The sequence below is a fragment of the Mastacembelus armatus genome, chromosome 19 (genome assembly GCF_900324485.2).
Source record: "Mastacembelus armatus chromosome 19, fMasArm1.2, whole genome shotgun sequence".
NCBI classification, from domain to species: domain Eukaryota; kingdom Metazoa; phylum Chordata; class Actinopteri; order Synbranchiformes; family Mastacembelidae; genus Mastacembelus; species Mastacembelus armatus.
The window spans coordinates 15,381,148-15,406,523 of NC_046651.1; the positions used below are offsets into that span (position 1 = coordinate 15,381,148).

Here is a 25,376-nt window from a genome sequence, read left to right on the forward strand (position 1 = left end):
GTACTTTTACTTGAGTAAAGGATCTGAATACTTCTACCACCTCTGCCTCTCCTGACCCCCCCCACCACACACACACACACTTTGAGCACTTCTGTTAAGGATCCTGAAATAATAAGAGGGTGCGAGGTGTGCATTTGGTCTCTCAGGGTGGCTGCTGCTGCTGTTGCTGCTGGGGAAGAGAATTATTATTGCTGAATGGACAAATAGGTGCTAGAGTCTAAACTTAACCTGCTGTAAATCACACATACATGTGCACACACAAACACAAATACACACACACACACACACGGAGGTGAGACAATATGTGTGCCCATGCATGCCTTGACTTAAGCCTTTTGATAGGCGCTGCTGACCTCCCACCTGGTTTCTCTTCTCTATTCACTGTTATATACGGAGTTTTGCCTTGTAGAGCTCAACTTTGATTGAGGCCGGGTGGGATGCAATGTGTGTGTCGGAGCAGCAGTGTTGGTAATGGCTGGTCAGCTGGTATGGCGAGTATTCAGGGCGGGGGCAGTGCATTGTCCTCTCATAGCTCCAACAATGCCCCTCTGAGAAGGCCACACATCTACCAGTCACGGGCCTCTCTCTCTCTCTCTCTGCCTCTGCCTGTGCTTTTCTTTCTGTCTGCCATATTTATTCAGCCCATAGTGAAGTGTAAAGTGAGATGTGATATGTTGCAGTGTCCATGGCCTTTGGCTGAAACCTCAAGGACAACCATTAACCTCAGTTAATATTAGCACATTATTCATCCATTCCCTATAAATCACACTATGTATCACACCTTGTATGTTCATTATCACTCTAAATTATTTAATAAATGCTTTGAATATTAAATATGTTGATTATTTTTCAGGATTAATAGTCGGTATCAATTTATGTCACATTCTGGATGCAGAGTCAGTGTTTTATATGATTGGATGTACTCCATTTCTCTATCTGTTTACCAATACAGATTCCAATTATCCATTCGACAGAGGATTAATCATTAACAATTTATGACAATCATTACATTTTTTGGGACATTTAGTGAGCAGCATTCTTCGTTTTGATCTTCTCCAATGTGGAGATTTGCTGGTTTGTTGGTTTGTATCATTGTCAGATTGTTTTTGTTGGCCTGAAACAAGTAATATGAAGATGTGACACCTTGTGACGGTCATGATTAGAGCCACAACAGTCAGTAAATCTTATAGAATTAATAACTATAAAAATGGCAAACAGATTAACAAACAACAAATATAACTGGTGACTGCAGCAACAATAGTAAGACTATGTATAACTGAGAACATATTCAGTCAGAGAATCAAATAATGATAAAATCCCATTACAGCAATTTTCACTGTTTGACTTAAAAAAATGGTCAATATTAGCACAAGCGAAAGTATATATATATATATATATATAATATATTCTCTTCACCTTTAAGGTTTCCTGGCAATGGCTACCCCTGTTACATTATGACTGATGGAAAGACACCCTCTTCTGGGCTTTGAATGCAACTGAAGTGGTGCAGAATGAGAGGCTGTCAGTGGCCCCAAGTGTTCAGGCTCGCCACCATATCTGTCAAAGACACAGGGGAAGCATGGGAGACATTTGCAGACAAAATAAAAGACATCTGTAAAAGGCAGTGTATAAAAGCTGGTTGTTAGCAGTGACAAAAACAGCAGGAGTGTTAGTGAAACCAGAGATTACACTGTCATAGGAAAGACAGTGAACCAGCCGGGAATGGAACTTTATCTGTAATAGATTAGATACAGTGATTTGTGTTAGTGTCTTACCTGTAGTCACCAACAGAGAGCAGCACAACACTGAGGACACGCAGGTCACGACTCTGTCAGCAGCTTGTTTGTGATTTCTATAACTGGAAATGGGAACATATGTTGTCATTTTGTAAACACTGACAAAGAATGTTCAATGTGCGGTTTCACATGGGATATCACGTATTTCAAAATTAGTTTATTCTACAAATGCATAGTATTAAAACAATCTTTGACACTAGGCTTTGAATACTTCTGCACTACCACTGATTTGTGGAATGAAACTATGTTCATTTTCAAAAGTACTGCACTTGTATTTTCTATTTTTGTACTTCTACTTCACGACAACGGAAAGAGAAATAATGGACTTTTTACTCCTCTACTTTTATCTGACAATCGTGTTTACTTTACAGAACAAAAAATGTACACAAAAAACTATGAATAGTTTATGAAACATGATGCATTGTTACATATGTCTAGACAATATATACTGATATATAACAGTTACAATTTTTTCTTTTTTTTAAGCTGCTACAAATAAAATTACATGACAAAAAAGCACCTAATACTGACCAGAGCCACTATGCCCATGATAAGCACTTTTACCATAAATACTTTAAATGAACTTTGCTAACATTGCTTTGGTTCTTTTTGCAGACAGTCTAAAAAGTAGTGCCTTATCGTAATTAAACTTCTTTATATTCCATAACATACATTTAGATTTTTACTTTCTTTGGTTTGTCTCTTTCTCCCTGTGTCTCTGTCGCTGTGATGTAAGTCACCCCAGTAGGACGTCACCTGCTTATGGGGCTCATGCTAATCTAAAGCTGATTATGCTTCTTATCTACTCAGTCCCGGTTATGTACTTTGGTCCAACAAAAATACCACACAGAGGTGGCCTCTACTATTCCTGCTGACTCTTCACAGCCATCCCCCCACCGCACCTCAATCTGCTAAGCTCATTCTTCACATTTGAGGTTTTCACAAGTTGATCTAAATTCAGATGCACATAATTTATTGTGAATAAACGGTTCTTAGTGGCTGCTATTTACCTATAAGAGATCAAAGCATTTTCTGCTTGTGTCCTCTGATGTCAAAGCTTATTGTGGAGCAGGATTAAAGGCACAAAAATATCAGGTTGTAGATGAAATCAATAAAAACGCACTCCAGAGAATCTTTAAACTAGAAAAACCATTAAAATTTATCAGTTTGTTTGGGGTCCTAATGACAAACACATGTCCTGTCATGGGACATGTGAAGAGTCATCCCGTGTCCATGTGAAAGCAGTAATGCCATAATTGCCGTTATCCTATTGACTTAATCAGGAACCCTGCGACATTCACAGCATGCTTTGCCTCTTGATCTTGATCTGTGCCACTCAAGGTCAAGACAACATGTCGTTATTTCACTGTGGAATCATATCTCTAAAATTCTTTATTCATGTGTACAGACTATTTCTGTTTCCTACACAGATCCGGAAATCATATGGAAAAATATTGCATGGATTTCAGTAAAAGATTTAGCTTAATTACATTATTTTAAAAAAGTTAAATTTCATTATAATTTCTACACTATGTACAAAGACTGCAACCCAGATGTTAAAGTATACACACACACACATATATATATATATATATATATATATATATATATATATATATATATATATATATATATATATATATATATGTATGTAAATATACAGACACTGAATGCACAAGGGAAACAACAATGTGGATCTGAGATTACAGTACAGGGGTCAGGAGCCAAAATTTAGCTGCCAATTTCAGTCATCCTTCACACATTTGCAGATACCTCTGTTTCTGTCCAGGACTCACCTCCTGGTTGCATACCTCATTCCTTGACCATGTGCTTCAACAGTTATGCATAATTCATATGAACTCATTATTTTATTCCATCCAGTCTTCACTGTGGACAAAAGATGAACTGGAGTATAAAAAGGTGAGTGGGCAGGGGGTTAATTTGTTTGCTTCATCTATATACAGTGACAGCTAAAAGCCAAAGCACTATAGTCAGGTCAATGAAAATAAAACAGTTTCTTGGGCTGCACATATCTTCCATCCGCATACCTGCATAGCAACCATCACCCCACCACACTATCTGACAACAAATCAAAGAAAAAATGACATACCTGTAAAGCGTCTGACATTTATCAATACATATCACATACCTGACTTTTCACTTTTTCAACAGTGAATCCAAATCCAAGACCAGACCTCAGATTTCTTTAGAAGTACTATGTGATGCACGGAGCAGAACTTGTCATGGATTTGTTTGGTTGGAGAAAACCAAAATGAAAACCATAATATAACTTATTGTACTATTATCTCTCTATGTATGAATATACAATTTTATGTATTCAAGAAGTCCATTTGTAAGGAGTCCATTTAAAAGGAGTTCATAGCCAAATTTGTGTGTTTAGGTCTATATAATAAATGTTGGTAGAAAAAAATAGTAATCTCACACTTCACACAATCTCGCACTCAGGTGGGAGTCCTGTCAGTTTTTGCATCAGGGAATAGCTCAGCTCACGGTTGCAACTGCCGCCTCACCCCCCTCCTCCACCTTGCTGCCTTTGCCCATGGCCTTCATTTTGGCCATGATGTCAGTGAATGTCTCCTTCACCGTCTTCTCCAGGATCCAGCCTTCACTCTCACTCTCCGGGTCCTCTGGGTTGGCCAAGGTGGACAGGGAGCTGTTGACATACTGCAAGCCAATGGTCACAGCAACCTGCAAGGGACAGGAACACATTTCAGATAAACCTGAACCTTAGCCCTCTATCCAAACTTATTCTATCATTATTCTATAAGCAGGGATGATCACTGAAAATATGTTTCAGAGTGTCTGTTTGTCAACATGCCATGTGGAAACAGAAAGAATAAAGAAAAGGAATAAATGAAGAAATGTGAGGTTTTCTGAGGTTTCCAGCTCAACCAACTAATCAATAAATCAAGAAACATAATTTGGCAGATTAATTCCATTAAATGAATATTGCACCCTTATTCTGAATATATTCATCTTAGACATTCCTGTTTTATTTATTTAGTTCAATGGAACATAACACAGAGGAGACATTAGATAGGAAAAGACATCAACAGGATAACAAAGAAAACAGAAGTTATAAGTTGAATTTTATAAAGATGATGTATAGCTGTTTAATGGCAAAGCAATATATAAATATATTGTGTTTGTATATGTTTCTCTGCATAGGTAATCTTTGGTACATGTGGTGTGTATGTATAACTGTTAGTGGGGAAGGTGCAGGTATGTTGAACTGAATAATATCTTGAATTTTTCTATGTTATCAGGGCTACCCTGTCAGTAGAGGAATCATACAGTAAATTTCTCTGAATGGTGCCTTCAGGTTAAGAGCTCAAGCCCCAGGAAATGGTCGCCTCTTTTAGATTAAGCTATTACTCCTTCTCTGAACCCACTATCTGTGTCAGCATAGAAGACACTTACATAACTACTCTTAAATCTGGGATTCTCCAACTCCATCTGATCAACTTCCATGCATCGCCTAAATCCAAGTTTTTAGAATAAGAGTTTGTCTGCAGCATTTCCTGGACAGAGATGTTATCTGTCTGTTGCTATTTACTGTCTGCTTGAAGTGATAAAGGAGCTCTACCCACTCAGATCATCCCTGTTATCACTGAATTCAAAAATGTATCTACATTTTTGACGCTACATTCTTGGGCCTTAACGTCAACAGATGATGGTAGTGGAAGCTGAGGAGAGAGTCAAATAAAGGAGAGATACCATGTGGCTGCTATGGGATTACCATTTGGGTAGAAAGTAGCAGATGAGTTACTGTAAGTACCGTAAGCTGCACAAAGGTGGTACAAGGTAACCTGACAGTAGGGCAGGAGGAATGATATTCAGCTAAAGAGGATAGAGCTGTTTGGGATGCAGTAAGTGGATAGAGATGTCAGCCTGGGTGGAAGGTGGAAAGAAGGGAAGAAGAAAGAAATGAGGTGATAGATGACAGAAATGCCAACTGGATCAAAGCTTTGCATGTTTATACACAAGCTCACAACCTCTAACTCCAAGGCCATTAAAGGCCTCACCTCTACTCAGACCTCAAACTGAACGCTTCCTGAATTTATTAGAAAATAGCTGAACAATTCGTTGACTCATTCAAGTCCTCCTCTACTCAAAAATGTGTTTGTACTGTGTGCTTATTGTCACTTCAGTCCACTGTGCAGACTTAAGGGTTTTCACAATTATCTTCCAAAGGGGAAAGCTTCCCTGTAGTTATCAGAAATACTAGTTTAAGGCCTGTATTTTAATAGTGTTTTATAGTGAAAACTAAACCAAATGCAACTTCCCAACAAGGCTAAGTGAGTGGTGTCCATATCTACTAATACTGATCATGGGTGGTTTCAAATTCTTTTTTAACTATATGTGTGGATTTGTGTCTATTTTCGTGTGGCCCTAACCTCCAGCATGGTGACCAGCACCACCAGAGCTCCAATGGTGTTCATCATGCCTCCATAGTAGGACAGCAGGGCGTCACGGCAGCCGCGCTTCCAAACATTGAGGTCTTCAGTGTAGTGGTCGTAGCTGTAGTGAGCAGAGTTGTTGGTCATCTGGTACTGGATGCAGGGCCTGGGGGAGCTGGGGTTACAGCAGCTGAATGGGACTCCATCCATGAGGTACTGGCCATCCACGTTGCTCCCAATGCGGCTAAAAGGATGAGGAAGTGTCATGTTAGTGTCACGTTCTGAAAGTGAGGTGTGATTAAAAGTCATGAACTTGCCATGATATATTTGAGCATGAGTGGGATAAAACAACCAAAGTGTAAATAGCACGTCCAATTTAGAGTTTTTTCTACCAGAAATAACTTTAAAGTGTCATGTTTATTGTTGCAGAATATTTTATTGGACAGTGCTATCCCTGGAGTGTTGCCAGGTTCTCCGCTGATTGGACAGGACACTGATTCTTGAAGGACATGATCTGTAATCCTACAGATTAAAATCTAATTATGTGCCAACAGTCAAAAACTATCCTCTTCACAATTTCTTTCCTCTTCACAAAGCAAATTGCTACTTGTCCAAAATCACTGTAGACATAAAAAAAAGTCACAAACCAGTGACAGTGCGTGCACCTTTATGACCTCTTATCTTTTCCTGTACCTAATCATCAAAGCTCCTCCTCCCATCTTTATCCATGAAACTGCCTAGTAACTGCTTCTACCTACTCAGCTCCCAATTTCACATCCCCAGTGTGACTTGTTGCTCTCACCATTTCTGTGACAGTAATCATTAGTGGATGAAAGTGAATACTTTCACCTCAAATCCACTTCCATAAATCCATACTGAACTCTAACTTTGCACAGAACACACCATCTCAGCAGCTTCCACCATGATTGAGATTCTATCTGAGTCATTTTACTGTCAGATCACAGATTAATCCTCTCTAACCTCCCCAGTTTATCATGAGGGCTTTTGCTTTATTCTTTGTCACTTACTCTTTGACTTCCTTTGAGCTGAAGTCCAGGTAGCGGTTGCTAACCCACTGAATCTCAAACCAGTCTCTGTAGTTGTCATTCCCACAGCAACGAAACTCAATCTGCATCAAATCCAGAGTCCTCTTCATGTAGCAGCGTCCCGGTGTGTCTGTATCCTTGTAGTACCTCATGCCATTCCTCAGCCCCTCAGCCAGGGTGAACTGCAGAGGGATCCTCATCACAAAGCACAGAAACGCCGTCACAAGCAGCAGGGCGTTGAAGCCTATACAGAACGCCAAGAAATTCTTCAACAAGGGCTTCCACTTCGCAAACTTATTAGGGTCTAGAGAGTCATAGCAGACTTTACCTCCAAAGGCATTGATGCTGCAGGTTATTAGACCCATAAATATAAGCAGGTTGGGCAAGAAGTGGCTCTCGTTGTTGTCCATAAGTTCTGAGCGTTTCCTAAGCTCGATCTTAAAGAAGAGGCCCATGCTGAAGACCAGCACACCAGCCATTACAGCAAACCAGTACATGAACCAGACAGTCTGAGCGAGTTTCACTCGCTTTTTCAGATCAAACTTGACCACCATTAAAGCCATTTTTCAGCCTGAGATGTGTCCTTTCCTGTGAAGAAGAGGGTTAACTGACAATCTAGATCAGCAGGCAAACCAAAATTTCCAGAGCTTGCCTCTTAGTTTAGATAAATGTTCTTGTGGTCCCAGTTTCCTTCTCTTTGTTATCAGCGTCTCCTCTGGCTGGTCCAACAAAACAGTAGAGTCACAGGTGGTAATCCATCTCACAGCGGAAGAGTAGAGATGAACAACCCAGGACCCTGGAGAAGCACAAGAGTTTTATTTCTTCAAAACTCTCTTCTCTCCCATTGTGACAGAAACTTGAAATTTCATAGGGTTTTATTTTGCTCAGCTTTTTCCAGTTTTCTTTCCTTAACACACAGGTGAGGCTAATCGTGATGATCTGTTCTCTCAAAGAGGAGGAGGATTGCCGTGGATCCACCTGAGTTACAGTACGTCATGCTAAGCTCCTGTAAGTAGCCTGATCCAATTTACAGAAATCCCTCTACACAAGATGAGCCTGATAGTAAGTCACTGCCAGGGGCCATAATTGGTTTGAGTGTTCACGTGGTCATGGTCGCCTTGATCGAACACACCGGGAGCTGTAATGGCATCAGCTGTTGACTGATAAATTCCCTGGGCATGAAAGTGGAACTAATAATGGCACATATCCATTCACAGTTAGGGATCCATGAGTTCACCACAGACCAGATGACTTCTTGTGGAGCAAATAAACTGAGATAACGAAGCCCCCGTAACCCATTCACAGAAACAATAGAACCTAGAACAATAGTACAAAAAGTACAACAGAAAGTACAAACTGAAGGATAAAACATATTACCACACATTTAAATAGACAGCCATAGTAAATTTCATTTTACAAGCTTATGAATACATTTAAGTGATCTTAATGATCTTATTAATCACTTGCTATCTTGGCAGTTGTAATCAGCATAGTTTCTGGCACATACATGAGCCAGATACTTATGCTGAGCAAAGCCAGGCCTTTCCCTGAATGGCTTCTATTCTGACTCCTTTAAACTTCACAGTGACTGAACATGAGAGCTGCAATGGAGTTGCTCCTGCCAAATGCCATGTTGCCGAATGCAGAGCCTCCATGTTTCTCTTTTTCTACATCTTGTATTCAGCCACATTTAATAAATGAAAATTAAATATCACACAATATTAGCCTCTAAATTTCAATTTGGAGGGTCTAGTTTTCTTTATGTGGAGTCGTCCTTCACTGTATTTTGCCTTTGTTCCAATTGTATGTCAATTTTTGTGTGTCAGAATACAGACCGCCAACACTCAACGTTTAAGATTGGCAAATGAATAAATGCACTGTTACAATAGGGATGTGACACTCCTCTGTACAAGAAGCCAGATGTAAGTCTGGCTGATGAGAGGTGGATTTTTATTTGAATGTTTTACACACAAGCAGTGGTACAACACAGTGGGTAAGTAGCCCTCCCATCCTAAATACTATTGTACTATTGGCAAAAACAAAAATAATATTGAATGTGAAGATGAAAGCTCAATGTTTATGACCATTCATTTACTTGTTACCCACCTTTTTATTCTAGACAGTAGAACTGCAAATAAACTATTAAAGCTCTTATGAGAAAAATGTGCAAAGTAAAGGCCAAGTCTAGAAAAAATATGGAATTTTGCATTTTTGTTCACAAATATTTTAAAAATTATTTTACAGTGTGTTATATTAATCTTAATGAAATAAAATGGACAAGATTATATGGGTGCATTTGGATTGAAAACATTTCACTAGGTTGATTTTGCTTAATTTGGGCAATGAATGCTTGATAACATTCAATTCTAGGAGTCCCAGTTGGTTTTCCTGTCTGCTTCTGGGATGACAGTCCAGTTAGGGGAAGGTGTTCCTGCAGCGAGCCAGTTGAAGTCATCCACCTGGCTCCAGTTGTTTCTGTCCCGGTCTAGGCCAGACACACTGAAGTCGTCCTCCAAGTTTGGGTAAGACCAGGAGAACGGGGCAAAACTGACTCCGTGACAGTCCTCTATGATGGCTCGGCTGGTGACGTGCAGGTACACCTGTGTGTTTGTGGTGTTGTGGGTCCGCAGCTGCTGGCACGGCAAGGCCAATATGCTGTTTCTGCAATGATCAACAAATACTGAGCTAGATACCGGTCCGCACAGGATCTCACAGCTGTCGATGTGCTTCAGGTGCAATGTGCTGGGGGAGCCAAACAGCCGCACCTTGCAGTTGGTCAGGTGGGTCAACAGCACATCTCGTTTCTGGATCTCGTCGGACGTTTTAGTCAGGAGCTCATTCTCCATGTTGGAGAAGCCGCACTGCTCAAAGGCTGCAGCTCCATCCACTTGAGCAGACTGTTCAAAGGTGCCAGCACCAGGTGAAGCGGTGTCTGACACAGGTGGAGCTACTTTATCTGCTGCTTTAGTGCGAGCTCGGAAGGCAAACCTTTTCTTGGGCAGAGCCGCCTCTCTGGTCTCAGCAAGTGAGGTCTGAAGTTTCTGAAGAGCAGCTTGAGCTTGTCTTAGTTCGTACTGTGTTAGAAACAGCGTGCTGTCATTGAGAAACTTCTGGAGCTGCACAGTTTGGGCCGTGGCCTCCTCCAGTATCTGAGTCACCACGGCTCGGTCCGCTCCGGAGCAACCGGACAGCAGCTCCTCGATACACGCCCGCTCCCCGTTGAAAGTGCTGGAGAAATACTCGCCCTTTTCCTCAGCGACAGCCTGTCGCTCTTTATCTTCCTTCCTCCTCTCGGCATCCTCTATCCTCGCCTGGTGCCGCTTCTGAAGTCGCTCTTGCATCTTGGCAGCACCGCTTTCAGCAACAAACCCACTCTCCTGACTCAGTTCGGCCGCTGCGTCCATATTGTTGCGGAAGTGACGGTGTAATTTCTTCTTCTACGTTACAAATGCGAGTGAAAGGCACATACTGCCACCTGCTGTATGGGAGTATCGTAGCTTTTCATGGTAGAAGCGCCTATATAATATTTTAAGAGAGGATCTTACAGTGTGGCATTAATACCCTGAGTAAAAGACCTGGTTGCTTTCTTTACCACTGTGCATGAATAAAATACAAATATACTATATGCGATTGCCTAATTGCTATTGCATTCCCATTTGTGTCCATTTACAAATTACACAAATAGACTAACTTACATTCATGTTGCAAAGTAAAATAATAACATTGCAAAAACATTAATGTATAGAGGGTTTCAAAACACTGCCAGGCACCAGGTGTATCACAGAAACCATATTAAAGTAACAAATTATTTTTCTAACAACATCTCCACAAAACAGTACATTAATTTAATCCTTGACATGTACTCATTATCCCAGATCTCTTCTGGCGAAAGTCAGGGGTACACCCTGGGCAGGTCACCAGTCCATCACAGGACCACATAGGGCCACAGCTTCACACACTCACACTCACTCCTATGGGCAATTTAAAGTCACCAATCAACCTGACATACATGTTTTTGGACTGTGGGAGGAAACTGGAGTAACCCACACAAGCACAGGGAGAACATGCAAACTCCAAACAGAAAGGCCCTTGTCGGGTCTCAAACCTAGAACCTTATTGCTGTGAGGCAACCACTAACCGACCTTGTTGCCCCAGTCATTATTAACCCTCCCATAACATATATTTATAACTATTTAAAAGCGTATTAAAAGAACGAGGCAAAGAGTTGTTTTAATGAAAAAAAATAACTTCAAATAACTTCTGATGATGTCTGTGTAAAGGCAGTAGGTAACTAGGTAGCACTTTTATTTACAGTAACCTGAGCAGTACACCTGAGCAATGTCAAGGTGTGGCATAGACACCAGGGGCCCGCCCTCTACTGTTGGTAACAATTAAATCTAATAACATTTATCAGGTATTCATGCGGGGAAAGGGGGGGCACAGTGGAAACAACCCATTATATTTAAAATTAAGACTTAAAAAATATGTGTTTACAAATGACTATGTCGTTGTTTATTTCCTATTCACATTTGTTGAGTCGCATGCCGCCGTTGTGGGCTGATGATCTGTGCACTACCCCGACAACCCGTGCGGTGATGGCGAGGAAACCCCGTTGACAAGGCACTGCTTTTTCATGACGGTGAGTTTCCCTTTGAGTGTATTATAATTTTGTGATAAAAATTTCAAGGAAAAAACACACACAACCTCCTTCCTCCCTTCCTTCAGGGAGGGAAGAGAGTTTGAGCGGAGAGAAAAATCTATCCGAGACAGAACAGGGACAGTGAGAAAAATATATGAGTGGGAGAGGGAGAAGGAGGAGGAGGAGAAGGAGGGGGGGAGCAAATTAAAAGTTGCCAAATGGAGATATTGGGTTTCAAGAGGAGTGAGAAAGAGTAAAGGGTTCGCCTCTTTGAGTCGTCTTTATGTTATGCTAATCGGGATAAATATTTATGGATCGGCACGGTTTAGTCCTTTAGCATTTTCGACGGATTCGTTTTCAAAATAGGCGTCGACGACATCGCGGCTAGCTAACCAGAACAGGCCGATGTTTGTCGTTAAAATGTCTGGGAGCGTCCAGTCTGTAGAGAAACCCGTCCAGAACACGGGCTGGTACTAGATCCCCCGATTGAAACGCGTCGGTTCGGCATATAGAGACAAATGTGACGTTTTTCGTGCTGGCAGATGAGCCACATAGACGACAAATGAAAGACAGAGCACGTCAGCGACGACCAGTCACAGGCTGGACCACGGGCGTTTTGTGCTGCTTGAATGCGATTATCGTTCAGTCAATTCAGTCTATTTTTGGAAATAAAACTTGCAAGCTGTACATTATCTGGCTTTCTAAACCCACGGAGATACCGCACCTAACCGCCGCGGTGGCAGGACTACGAGAGCTGGTGTTAGGTCGAGGCGAGCATGCTAGGGTGGATTTCGTGGACATGAATTTGAGCTGTAAATCTTATAAAATTGTTTTATTGGGACCAACATCGGCTTTACATCGACAAATCAAGCGATACACGGGCTCGTTTTTTGTCAGCATGCTGTGTCAGCAAATACAACTGACGTTAAAAAGTGAATACAAAATGCTCAACAGTGACATTTTCATATTGGGAGTTTTCAGGTTGAGTCGCACGGATTATAGACAAACTAGTTGTCTACCGTTTGTTTGTCAAGTAAACAGACACATATTTTAGCTTTCTTTGATAAATAAAAAGTTACTGTAATAATCGTTTGTTTTTCGATCTTCTGTTTGGTAAAGTCGACATCACTTCCACTCACATTTTGCATAATGTCCACAAATAAGCCTCTGTGTCCTCACAAGCGATAAAACAAAGTCGTTTGTTTGGCATGGATACTCAAAAAGCACGATTTTCTGTTACATAGTTTACTTTTAGTGGGTTTTTTGGTATTTAAACGTCAAAGTGTTTTACAGCAGCCCTGTTGTTCTTTGTTCTCCCTGAACCAAAGATGGAGGCTGACCGTTGCTGTGCTGTAAAGACAGCCTATGGCGGGTAGCAGCCATTTTGTAGCATTGCAGCTGTAAGGTTGAACACAAAGCCAACATCCCCCCCCCCCCCCGTGTTTGACAAACACATTTAATTTTAAAAAGCTACTCCTTCACATGCTGGCTGAGTCACTAAAGGAATCTAGATTTTCTTGTATGCATATTCTCTTACACAACTCTTAAACACTGCTTCTACATTAAAAAAAAGACAAGAGGAACTTGGTGGATATCCAGTCTCTCAGTTCATTTCTCATTAGTGGTCACAAGTAGCACCAAAATAGCTGTATCCTTATGCTGGCTGTCAAAACATAAAGCCAACACTTCTTTCAATGGTGAAACTCAAACTGTTCAAGGTATAAACGGAGGAGGGTGGAGTTATTTACAGTCAAATGGCCATTTTCACTCACAGAAAGACAAGCAATGTGGGCCATCCTGCTTTTACTTATACAACAACCTCCCACAGTAGCAGTGAACAACATATTTGTCCCTTCTTCCTCACTATCCTGCCACATGCTTCTGTTTTTTCTATCTGATTTAGCTCATTCTCCAACTTTAATACACCCTATATCTCTCCTGTACATCTGAAATCTTTCTAAATGCATTTTCTCACCCTGCAGCCCAGCCTGTTACAGGAAACAAAGGGTGTTAAATGACTGAATTCATGGTTCCTGCTGGAAATCTGTGAGTGAGACGTCCTTATTACTAACATAAAACATATGCTAAGTCTCCTACTGCAGTATAAAAACACAAACAAGTGACCACTTCAGACTGACACCATTGATTAATGAAACAATTAGCCATTTGTTCTTCCAAATAGAAAGTTATTTAATCTTTAGGTTATATCGGTGTGACCGTTATCTCTGTTTCACTCCATGCTCTTTTAGGTGTCATGGATGATGAGGACGATCGTCGTCTTCTGGATATTTTAGGGTAAAAACTTTATAAAAATGGTATTTAGGCCTACATTATCAATCTAACATCTTCAGACAATTCACAATTGGACACACATTTTTACATTTGTGCTTAGATTTTGCTTTAATAGTTGGACAATGTTATTACAGTTCTTCTTAAGCAAGCAATTTTCCCCTCTCCTTTGTTGAATTCGGGAAGAACTGCTCTAAAGGTCCATTCATTGTAAATGATTTCTGTCACTGGATGAATTAAGTAATTTTTAAACCACACATAATTGGATTTGTTCAGGTCCATAAAAGTCTCTTCTCTACCATTTTCAGAGATGTGGATGCACTGAATGATTATCTTCATGGCAGCAATAGCAAGTCTGTAAGTGACTCTTAAAGAATTTATTTACAGTCAATTGCTAAAATGTTGGTCTGATTTAGCTACTTCACATTAAGAATAATATCTCTCTTTATAACTCTGTTTTCTTATTACAGATTGAGGAGGATGATGTGACAAATGCAGCTTATGGTTCAGATGGATCCTTCTTTTCTAGTGGCACGGTGAGGGTACTAGAGAAAAACAGCCAAAAATAAGATGATTTTAATCTGTGATTAGAGAGTCAGTGACGATGGATTAGTGTCTTAACATGGAGTGCTTTCTCTGGGTTTTACTGGGATATGAGTAGTAATGGAATTGTTATGGTTTGCTTTGCATGGAGATGGCGAAGGGGAGTTATATTTGAATGTGTTCTCCCAGCTGGTCCTGATCAGGGGGAGTACGATACTGAATAGTCTATATCATTAACAGTACAAGCATCCTCTTTTTTTGTATAGATAATTAAAAGTGTCATGTAGAACACTAGCCTACAGGGAAAGCTGTTTAAAATGTAGCTCATGCAAACAGTTTTTCGCCTTCTTTTCATTTTCTCTAAATGCTTCATTTAGGCTGGCTCCAACACTGGCCTCAAGGATGGCTCTTCTTCAATGGATGAATTCGGCGAGGATTCAGCTGGGGCAGGCCTCCAGCTCTCCAGCAGTCTTTCATTTATTGAGGATGAATTGGGGACAGGGAGCTCCCCTGGAGGGGTCGATCTTGGGGGAGAGGACCAGCCCTTTGACATACTCCAGAAGTCTCTCCTGGAGGCTGACATCACAGAGCAGACACTGGTACAGGAGGCCTTACTGGACTCACAGCCCGCTCCCACCTTAGTGCAGGCTCCTGTTCCCTTCCCCTCCCAGATGGTCTCTGGGGGTTATGGCGGGGGAGTGGGTGTAGTTACCACAGCAACAGCTGCATTCCCTGCAGGCCAGTTCCTGCAAGGAGTGTCCCAGCTTCCCAATGGCTCTGCCCAGCACATCCAGGTGTTGGGCTCGTTTGGGGCGGGTGGTGGGGTGATGACTCTGAGTAGCTTGGAGAGAACTCCTCAGATTGTGCTCAGGCCAGGGGCACCTGCAGCGGGGACCACAACAGGAGGGCAGGTGTTTGCCCCTAACCAAGGGCAGGTTGGGCAAGTTGGCCTACCCTTCAAAAACCTCCCCCTTCAAAACATTATCATCCAGAGAGGTCCGGGAGGCACCCAGACTCTTGTCAGACCTATCCAGCCTAAACCCCTTCAAGCTGGGGCTCAGACTGTCTACAGCCTTGGTCTTCAGCCCACTCCCACCACTATGGCAAATGTAGTTAATGCTAATACTGCTACTCCTGGGGGACAGTACACAGCCAATGGCTCTATTGTAGTGCAGCCACCCCTGGAGCAGCAAGTGCAGGCCCAGTCCAATATACCACCTGGACAGTTCTTGCTGCCCAGCTCTTTGGCACTTAACCCAGCCAGCACAATTCAAAATGGCCCCGTTGAACCCAACTCAAATGCCCTGATTACAAGTCAGAACACAGTGCAGGTTGTTGCAGGGCAGAACTTCAGTTCACCACCAGGGGGTCAGCTAATTTTGAATCAGGGAGTAGTCAGCGGGAGTCAGGTTGGAGGGGGAGCAACACAAACATGGACAGGAGTATCCTGTGCGAGCTCTGCCCCTGTGCAGACATCGTGCACTCCTGGGCGGCTGACTCTGGTCGGCCCAGCGGGACTCAGTGGTCAAGGCCAAGTATCAGCGAGCCCCGTGCAGCGCCTTCTAGTGACTCAGACTCAGAACTGCACTTCTCTGTCTCCGCTACCTGGTACGGTGACACAGGAACAAGACTACAGACAGGTATCATCAGAAGTTACTGCTGGTATTTCATTAACTTACAGCTAGTATCACTTTCCTGGGAACTGTTTATCTGACTCACTTTCATTTTTATTTTTTCAGAGTACTTCATCACTTGCCCTCAAACAGATACCGCTCAGCAGCGTCCATGGTAACAGAGTCAGTGCATAGTGTATTTAAATGTATTTTGCTGCACTTTGACCTAATACATATGCTTTGTTGTTCTGACGATTTCCTAGCCATGAAAACATTGACACAAGATTCAACGCTAAACTCTCAGGTATTGTTGTTCTATACCTCATCTGCTTTGCACTCACGACTTTGGATATTGTAATTTGGACTATGATGATTAGTGGTATTATGATAACTTTAGTATTGATGCTTTCTCTTCGTAGGTCAGTGCACAGAAGCCTGCCCTTCCACCACTTACAAAAGGAGGAATGTGAGTTTTGTTTGACATTTTCAATTTGATTTTTTAGATATTTTTGCATGTTGTGTTTGGATAACTGAATGAGCTTGTCTCCTTTTCCTGCCATCTCAAAAGGATTTTACAACAGTTGAAGAAGGATCACGCTGGAGTTCAGGCCCCAGATCGACGCCAATTCACTTCAATTGATGATGCATTGCTAAGACTCCTCCCTTATAACGTGTTCCAGGGAACTCCACCCAGTCAGGATGAATTCTCACAGGGTATGGCCTTAAATTTCTCAGCTTCATCCAAAATCTGCAACCAAGGCAGAAAACTAGCTCTCAAGTGTAGCATTTGTATGTTGATATGTTTTATCTACAGTGGATGAAGAATTTGAGGTAGTTGCAACTCAGGTGCTGAAGAGGACACAGGCTATGGTAAACAAATACAGACGACTACTAATGGTGGAAGCTGAGGTAGGCACCTACACATCCATAAGTGTTTCATGTTCTGGCACACACAAGGCTAACAAGATGCCTCTGTCTCACTGGCAGCGTTCAAGTCCATCATCAGAAATGGTGATGATTGACAGGACCTTTAACCAAGAGGAACGCAGCAAACTGACACAGGACAAACGCATGGTACTGGTGGATCCAGGTAAAAAACAAAAAACAACACAGTAAAAAGCTATTTGCAGCAAAAAAAAAAAGCTTCTCACAGAAAAACCTTTTTAAAAGCTCTGCTCTTATCTGTTTTGTAGACAGCTTCTTGGAGGAGTTCTGTTGTGGCATGAAAGCCAAATTTTCCCAAGACCCCTTGTCCTCTCAGTCCAGCTGTAGTTGGAATCCATCAGACAGATGCTCTACGGAGCCACCATACAGAACAGATTCCCAGCCTGGGTATGGTGACCCGGGAGGGGTAGGGGCTGTAGGACCGGGTGCAGCAGATAGACTCCACCCTCCACATTTGGAAAACAAGAGCGTCCTGGAACTGAAGAGATCCAGGCAAAGCTATGGGCCCAGCAGCACTGGCAACAACAGCCTCACCACCGGCAACAGTTATGCCCAAGGTAACACACCACCTTATATGGCAACATCTGTGGGACAAACGCACTACCAGGTGCCTCACCACCCATCCCCAGACCTGATCCATCCCCAGTACCCACCTCAGCTCACCTCACCCCCTCACCCTGACACAGACTCTGCTCTAGAAGCAGCGGTCAACAGCATCTTGGAATGTTAACACTGATGCTCAGTATCATCCCTAATGTATGGGCTCTTTTGTGTGTGTGTACATTTTTTTTGTCAGACTCTCCTCTTGTTTTTTGTGATGAGAGGTTAACTCTTCATTCAGGTGTGAAGTATATGTGGTACCATCTCTGGACATGTAGCATGTATTTAGTTTTTTTTGTTTATTTCTGGGGAAGGGGTTTTGAACAGTGACATAGTAGTCAGTGACTGTCAAGGTGAACGCCTGCACTTACAATTACTTACAAACATCTGGGAATGTGTGCAATGCAGTGGACTAACAGATGGAAAATGGTCTTGTGTTGTTTAGTTTAACTTTATTTTACAATGTTAGGGACTTCAGCAGCTTGAATATAAGAGTGTTCCTCTCTTCACACACACGTACACACACCATTATTATTTTGTGCCAGTTGATTACACTCACTATCTGTACTGAAACACAGGGATGAGGATGAGGGACAAAATGGCAACTCTGTGCCTATTTTTAAGTTTTTTTTAAGTGTTTACATGAAGAAGCTCTATTCATAAATACTGATTCGCTTATGTCCTTCCTGCATTACAACCATAGTGCACAATGCAAACACGCTTCAGTGCAATGTGTTAAGATTATGGTACAGAGTGGTTTCCTTTAAAGTAAGCTCATAGACAAATTGCACTAAACTTGCCATTGCTTATTTCAGGAACTATATGAATATGAGGCTCTTGTTGATATGCAGTGTATGCTAAGCTAAACTCAATGTGAACATTTGGAACAAAACCAAAATCTTTCTGCTTGCTTTCAGCTGCCTGCAACAAGGATAACCTCTCAAACACACTAGAAACCAGTCAGATTAATCACAGAAAGAGTACTGTTACTGTACTCAGCAATGCTTTTTTGTGCTTAAGTCACATTTTCTTTGGCATTTTTCTTTTGTACCTTAAAGGTATGCAAGCCCCGACACAGACACAAGAAAAATCTTGATCTCAACCTCTTATCATTATTCAGTGTGTTTGTGTCAGGGACGCTAAGTCCTCAGATTGAGGAAGATGTTACAATATCTTTATCTTTTTAATTTAGATGTTTATTTCCTCATTTTAGAAATGACATTAAAAAGATGACTGTTTAGTTCATTGTGATGTGTTCGCCAGCTTTGTGGACATGACGACACTGTCATTAGTTTAAATGATCTTGGAGGGTCATTGATTGTACTTATGTTTGGCTGCCTTTTGAATATAATTATATATTGATCATATCTCTCAATCTGTGCTTGACTACCTTGAAATCTCTATCTGTGTGTGTGGTAATTTGCACACATACAAACTGGTCTATATGTTTTCACACAGTTTGGTTGTTCATTTCTCACCCTAGGTTGTTTTTTTTTTTAGTCTGTGTAGTTTTTTTATTTCCTCTTTTCTTTCTGAGCAGCACAACCAAAACTAACAGGAGATAGTGTAGTTTTGTCCAGAATCATCCTCAAATATATTGCTGATGTCAACAGCTCTGTAGCTGTTTTAAAATGCTGTACTGTTTCCTCCGAAGCGGTGCTCCTAAAATAACTTTGGTTCCCTCTGAGTTCAGTTTCTTCTGAATTGTGAATTTTCATCTAGTTTTTAGAACCAAAACTTACTTAATTACTGTCAGATTTCTTTGTGGTAAAATACTCATAAATGTTGGCCATGTATTTATGTTTTTGGAATAACAATTGTGGAAAACTCTACTTAAATATGCACTATGGTGTAAGCAAAAAAGGGCAACTTCTGCTGGATCCACCACAGTACCAAAGGTTAAATTACTTCTTTTGGGGTTGATTCTGGATAGTGCCACTTTTCTCTTATAAACGTGTCCAAAATACACTTGCCAACTGGCTATAGGAGCAAACTGAAGGCCTTTTCCCTGAGGTGTTAGAGAATACTATTTTTTGTGTTTGAGTGCTAGTCACCATCACAGCCTGCCTGTATTTCTCCATCAACTCTTATAGACCTATTATATCTACCAATGGACAGTGAGAAAACTGGGCTCTCTGCTTGGGAAAGCAAATTTCTGATGACGTGCAAGAGTTAGGCAAGATTTGTAAGTTTGTCCTTCAAGTGGTTGCTTGCAAGATTTGATGCCTCTATGGCACTTACAGAAATTTAGTTTTAGACCTGCAAGTAGGGACATGCCCAGTGTGAGTAAAACATTGTGTTATGTGGATGCATATCAGTGTCTGAGGGCTTGGTAGGAACATACTGTGCTTTCCCCCCCGTTTTCCAGTGCAGGGGGTTTGTTTTTCTGCCTTCATTTTCACTGTTGTTTTGTCTCACTTGGTTTGTATAGTTTGTTTTGTATAAAAATGAAAAGTGAAACACAAAATATTTATAATTTTTGTATGGAAAAAACAACGTAAAAAAATGAAGAATTATTTTTTATTGTGTTGGCTAGGAAGCAGCGTCCAGAAAAATACTGTCATTTCTTCATTTGTAGCTAATGTGTGTTCACTACAGCAGCAAGGAGAGTCAACAATAAATTCATTTTCAGTACAATAACAAACTGGTCCAGTCTGGCTGAGAACCTCCTTCACCCTCCCTCCATTACTATTCTGTGAGTGTTCACATACTGGCACTGACAGACTAAGCATGCATAATAACATCATATGACAGGGGAAGCATTTTGCAAAAATATAACAGACTTGTGAACCCCTGCTACACAGATATGATCTTTTCACAGATACTGCATCATGGAATTTTAGATTTCATGTTTCTCCACATCTAAACAGCCAGAGTGAGATTTTATCTGCCTAAAAATCTGTTGGTTCCCTTTAATCCTCTCATGGACCCAGCACCAATGCCTCTACACAAAGGAGCTAAGAAAACTCTGCATAGTTAACATTTGACTGCACAGCCCCTTTGGCTTTGTTAAGACAACCCAACAATGACACCTAGTGGAGCCCCTGGGACACACAGTGGGACTGTAACACATGGCCACAGATGTCAAATGATTCCTCTTATCATGAACTGAAACCAAAAACCCCTAACAAAAGTAATTTTAGTACTTCTGCACGTTCCTCCTAAACCTGAATAAGATACACAGCAGACTACAGAATATAAATACAGGAATATATGCATCTGAAATGAAACTCAAATCTGTCAAACAGCAGTGCATTGCCCACAGGCTTTTAGACATCAAATAAAAATGAAACTGCCAGTTTCAGAATTAGGGATGGAATATTCACTTTCCGGTGAAGAGTAAAATAAAAGTCTATGCTCTTTGGTTCGTTAAATAGAAGATTAAAAAAGCTGGTTAGCTTAGCTTAGCATAAAAACTGGAAAGGGAGGAATGGTTAGCCTGGCTCTGGCAAATAGGAAAATCTATTTGTGCCTCAAAAACTCACTAATTAACAAGTTATGTCTTGTCTCTTTAATCCATATAAAAGTGAGTCCTCTTTCTGGCACATCTACTGTTTACTCACAGTCACTCCTTCCCTTAACCCTCAGTGGTACTTCCTCCAGCGATCACGTTCTGGAAAAAAACAGCCAGCAACATTCCCAGTTATCTCTGAATCTGTGTAGGCCATTCCATGCAACAACAGTGAGAGTGATGCACACACTGACTTGTATGAGGGTAACTCCAGATGTAGCTGAGCACACAGTATCCTGCTAACAGCATGCCCAGTCCACCTACACCGCCTTTCTTCACGTCAATATACTTCCTGTAATACCACTGCCAGCCTGAGGAAACAAACATGTCCAACTTAGTTCTCAGTGTTTTTGTTTAACAACTTGGAAACTGGATGATGAGAAAATAATTGCTACTAGAAATCTGGAAGGTTAGCTTAGCTTAACAGCAAACCTGTTCTGTGAGTATGTATTTGTGCAAGATGTGTGTGACTCTTACCTCTTTGCACCATTTTCACTGCATCTCTTGGACGACTGGGGGTGTTACTGAACAGCCACTCAGGTACCTCCCTAAGTCTCACCTGTCCAAGATGGCGCTGTGTCAAGGCACCTGCAATTCACGTGACCAACAGAGGATCAATTAAAAACATGAAGTTCTCAACAGAACGGGCCAACAGAACTTTGCTCAAATAAAAAGACTTAAATCAGAAACCACCTGTTCAAAGAATAAACAACAGTAGTAATTAATTATCTGCCAGTTATATTCTTCACTGTTTGCTCATCTACAAAACATCAGAAAACAGGAAAAATGTCAGTTTCCGCAGATTAGTTAAGAAGTTACGTTTTCTCTGAAGAACTGAACCTAAAGATGTTTAGCTGACTATAATATCAGAAAAGCCTCACATTAGAATCACATTAGAATCATTAAAAGTTTGGCATTTGTGCTGGAAGAACAGCAAAGTGATTAATAAAATAAATGAATAACACGGGTGCTAAGTCGTGTTCTTGCACATGAGATGGATTTCAGACATTCCCTGTCAGACACTCACCTTCAGGCCGACTGTGAGCAGCGGTTTGATTCCTGACGTCGAGCTGCGATGCCTCTGCTGTCGACCCTTTGTTAGCGCTCCGTGTGTCCACCATCGCAGGTGGTGCCAGCAGAAAAGGGTGAGGACTGTAAAACTGGGCAGGTGGTGATATTGAGAAGAGTCCTGTCCTGTGATGGCCCATCTTCAGCCCCTCGGTCACGCTGACTGTATGTGGAAGAACTGTATGTTGGCTCACCTGAGACAACACGTGGCCAGAGAGGAGGGGAGTTGCAGGGACGATTGTCTTGGGCTGAGGGGAGCCATCATGTTGCAGAGTGACTGAAGAACTTTTGTTCTTGACTGACTGTAGCTCTGTATGTTGTGAGCTGATCGGGGGCAGCTGGTCTGACAGAGTTTTAGCTGTCACCAAACTGTCTTTTTGGCTCCCTGCTGGACTGAGGCTAGTACCACCTCTGCTTTTGCTGTTCAGGTTGTCACCACTGTCAACCTGGCTCAGGATGTTCGTCCAGCTGGACTGACTGGTGGCTTTAGGCCGGCATAATGCAGCTCTCACATCCTGGAGGGTGATCCTGGTCTGGTGAATACTCCTTGGAGTCAAGCGGATCTTATTCACAGATAAATTCTCAATTTCCCCCATGTTGTCCTCCCATACGTTGTCTCTTGAGAGGGGTTTTGTGGTACTTTCCTTTATTTTTACATCCATAGAATCAAACTGTGCAGTCTTTGTTGTCTTTGACACTTTCTTCTTATGGGAAACTTTGGCTTTAGTGTCTGTAGACAGAAGGTCAAGACTGACACTGTCTTTGTCTGGATTCATTTTGGTCTCTGTCTGTGCTGTGGTACTGGAGTTTGGATTATCTGAAAGGAGGTCTGCTGACACTGATTTGGTTTCTTTGAGTGATCTCTTAGAAACCTGTTCAGAATCAACAGCTTCTATCACTGCGCCGACACTCTTCTTTTTCGGCTTAGAGAGGGCGGGAGAGGAAACGGTTGCATAGGAGGGCGTGATAGCCATCTTAATTTGGTCAGCGAGCTTCTGTTTCTTCTTCACAGTTGGTGGCAGTGTAGACGAAGATGAAGATGGAGTATCTGCATTCTTAGAAGGCATTGTCGATGATGATGATTGCAGCGGTCCAGATGTTACTCCAGACACCTTTTTACTCTTCTTTGTGTGTAGATCTGTTGTTACTGATGTGGCCTGTGTGGACTGGGACAAAGCTGCAGCAGGCTGAGGTGATGATGTCTGTTTTGCTGTCACATCTTGTTGGTGACGAGATGTTTTGGAGCTTGCTGCTGCCTTGCAGTGTGGCAGATGACTCTTCAGCCTTTTGTAGGTTTTCCCACAGAATGGACACACCTCTGTGGGGACAAACAGTAACAGAGCAATCAACAGATGTAACATGTATTAATAAAACTGGTAGCCAGCTGTGAAAATGCTTATTTTGATGTATTCAAATTTATAGCGATCAGTCAATTAAGGGATTGTTTAACTGACAAAAAAATGAATTCACAACTATAATCAGGATAATTTCAGTCTCTCTTCAAACAAAAATGTTGATTCCAGCCTTTCAAATAAGAGACTACTGCTTTTCTTTGCCATAAATCCTTGTAAACTAGATGTTTCTAGTATTGGGCCTTTGCTTAAACAAAACATGTTCAACTGATAAATAAAACAGTTGCAACTCCAACCAAACCACACATTAGAAAAGACAGAACCAGGTAAAGGAGATTTTTGCTTAAAAATTAAACAAATTATTAAAATAGTTGCCGATTCATTTTGTGCTGATCAATTAATCAACACTTTTCAGGTATACATGTGTATGAAGTTATGATAGACAAATACTCAATCAATATTGATCAACAACTAACTTAACTGCAAAGAAAATGACAATATATGATATTTATTACATGATGCATAGTCTTATTTTTGTTTTAATGAACACAACTTCTCACTGTAGGGAAACGTGTCTCTGTAAAAACCTATAGGAGCCACTTCTTGTATTGAATGACCGAGAAGTTGATTAGGTCCCAATATAAACAAATATTATTTATTGATCGTGATTAGGCCACGTGATTTCTTCACTTTTGTGACAAACAATTTCATGACACTTACCTGAGCTCATTTTGCAGACGTGTGTAAAACACTGTGAGTGTGAAGCATTTTCCAAACGTCAGAAACAGGAAAGTCAGAGCATATTAAAGTGTCATCACTCAGAGATGTCACTTTCAACATTTTTAACACTTTTACTTGGACACATTTTCATGTTCAGGGTCGTCAACACGGTGTTGAGAGGACCCTTTGGGTGGCGCGTTATGAGCCTGAGTGTAAATACGTTGTCACAAAATGTGGAGAGAAAATGCTGCATGGTTCTGTTTTAGGGCTGATTTTAAATCAGGAAGGCAAAAACGCGGTTTATAACGGGGCTGTCTGCCACATTATGTAAGAGTTAATCATCACCCTGCACGAACATGTAGTGATCCGTTTCAGCGGGTGTGGTTTGGTCACCCACTTCTCTGCGTCGTAACCGAGATGATTCATGCCTCACAACTTCCGCCTTTGCCTAAACGTGAATCCCCGAAGTTTCTGGATGTAGTCCGTCAAAATTTCGGTAAAATTTTTGATATTTCTGTTTAAAGTGTAGTCGACAGTAGTTCTTACGATATTCGGCACAACAAAATTTAAAAACATTTTATTCACAGTGTCTAAATTAGATACTAGCCCATTGTTAGATTTATATATTTTTTAAAAATAAGTCATATTTATCACAGTTATCATAGACAAACATAACCTCATATCTTAAAAAAAAGACAAAAAACCCCCCAAAACCACCACATGATCCACTTGTCTGATATGTCTAGGGCTTTCAGCCACATCTCATGACCTCATTGATATTTCATGATTCAACTAGTATTTAATAGTTATTTAAATTGTCATGCACTTTGTCA

General features: G+C 41.3%; 3 protein-coding genes and 1 long non-coding RNA gene across 5 annotated transcripts; 1 reads left to right on the forward strand and 3 right to left on the reverse strand.

Moving 5' to 3' along the window:
- Positions 1 to 152: 152 nt before the first annotated feature.
- LOC113135685 (uncharacterized) lies at positions 153 to 2,295 on the reverse strand. The gene is made up of 3 exons (XR_003296203.1): positions 1,776 to 2,295; positions 1,417 to 1,557; positions 153 to 1,114 (listed from the first exon to the last, which is right to left on the reverse strand). It is a non-coding gene; the product is annotated as an uncharacterized LOC113135685 (long non-coding RNA).
- A 1,192-nt stretch (positions 2,296 to 3,487) lies between these two features.
- prph2a (peripherin 2a (retinal degeneration, slow)) lies at positions 3,488 to 24,738 on the reverse strand. 2 transcript variants are annotated; one of them, XM_026315092.2, is made up of 6 exons: positions 24,544 to 24,738; positions 22,431 to 23,789; positions 21,881 to 21,991; positions 21,598 to 21,714; positions 21,456 to 21,505; positions 6,324 to 6,461 (listed from the first exon to the last, which is right to left on the reverse strand). In XM_026315092.2, the coding sequence occupies exons 1-5, from the start codon at positions 24,551 to 24,553 to the stop codon at positions 21,477 to 21,479; spliced, it is 1,626 nt and encodes a 541-aa protein (XP_026170877.1). In that variant the 5' UTR covers positions 24,554 to 24,738; the 3' UTR covers positions 6,324 to 6,461; positions 21,456 to 21,476. The 2 variants fall into 2 exon arrangements, with proteins under 2 accessions (XP_026170878.1, XP_026170877.1); XM_026315093.1 differs by lacking the exons at positions 21,456 to 21,505; positions 21,598 to 21,714; positions 21,881 to 21,991; positions 22,431 to 23,789; positions 24,544 to 24,738 and adding exons at positions 3,488 to 4,505; positions 7,246 to 9,041 and having other exon boundaries at positions 6,215 to 6,461.
- Positions 9,191 to 10,931, reverse strand: tbcc (tubulin folding cofactor C). The gene has a single exon (XM_026315097.1). It carries the CDS (start codon positions 10,665 to 10,667, stop codon positions 9,630 to 9,632), a length of 1,038 nt encoding a protein of 345 aa, XP_026170882.1. The 5' UTR covers positions 10,668 to 10,931; the 3' UTR covers positions 9,191 to 9,629.
- On the forward strand, positions 11,833 to 19,259 carry bicral (BICRA like chromatin remodeling complex associated protein). Its single transcript, XM_026315090.2, has 13 exons — positions 11,833 to 11,902; positions 13,885 to 13,948; positions 14,152 to 14,197; positions 14,500 to 14,548; positions 14,662 to 14,727; positions 15,112 to 16,374; positions 16,474 to 16,522; positions 16,611 to 16,651; positions 16,767 to 16,813; positions 16,916 to 17,061; positions 17,162 to 17,256; positions 17,335 to 17,437; positions 17,541 to 19,259. The coding sequence occupies exons 3-13, from the start codon at positions 14,157 to 14,159 to the stop codon at positions 18,020 to 18,022; spliced, it is 2,382 nt and encodes a 793-aa protein (XP_026170875.1). The 5' UTR covers positions 11,833 to 11,902; positions 13,885 to 13,948; positions 14,152 to 14,156; the 3' UTR covers positions 18,023 to 19,259.
- Positions 24,739 to 25,376: the final 638 nt, after the last annotated feature.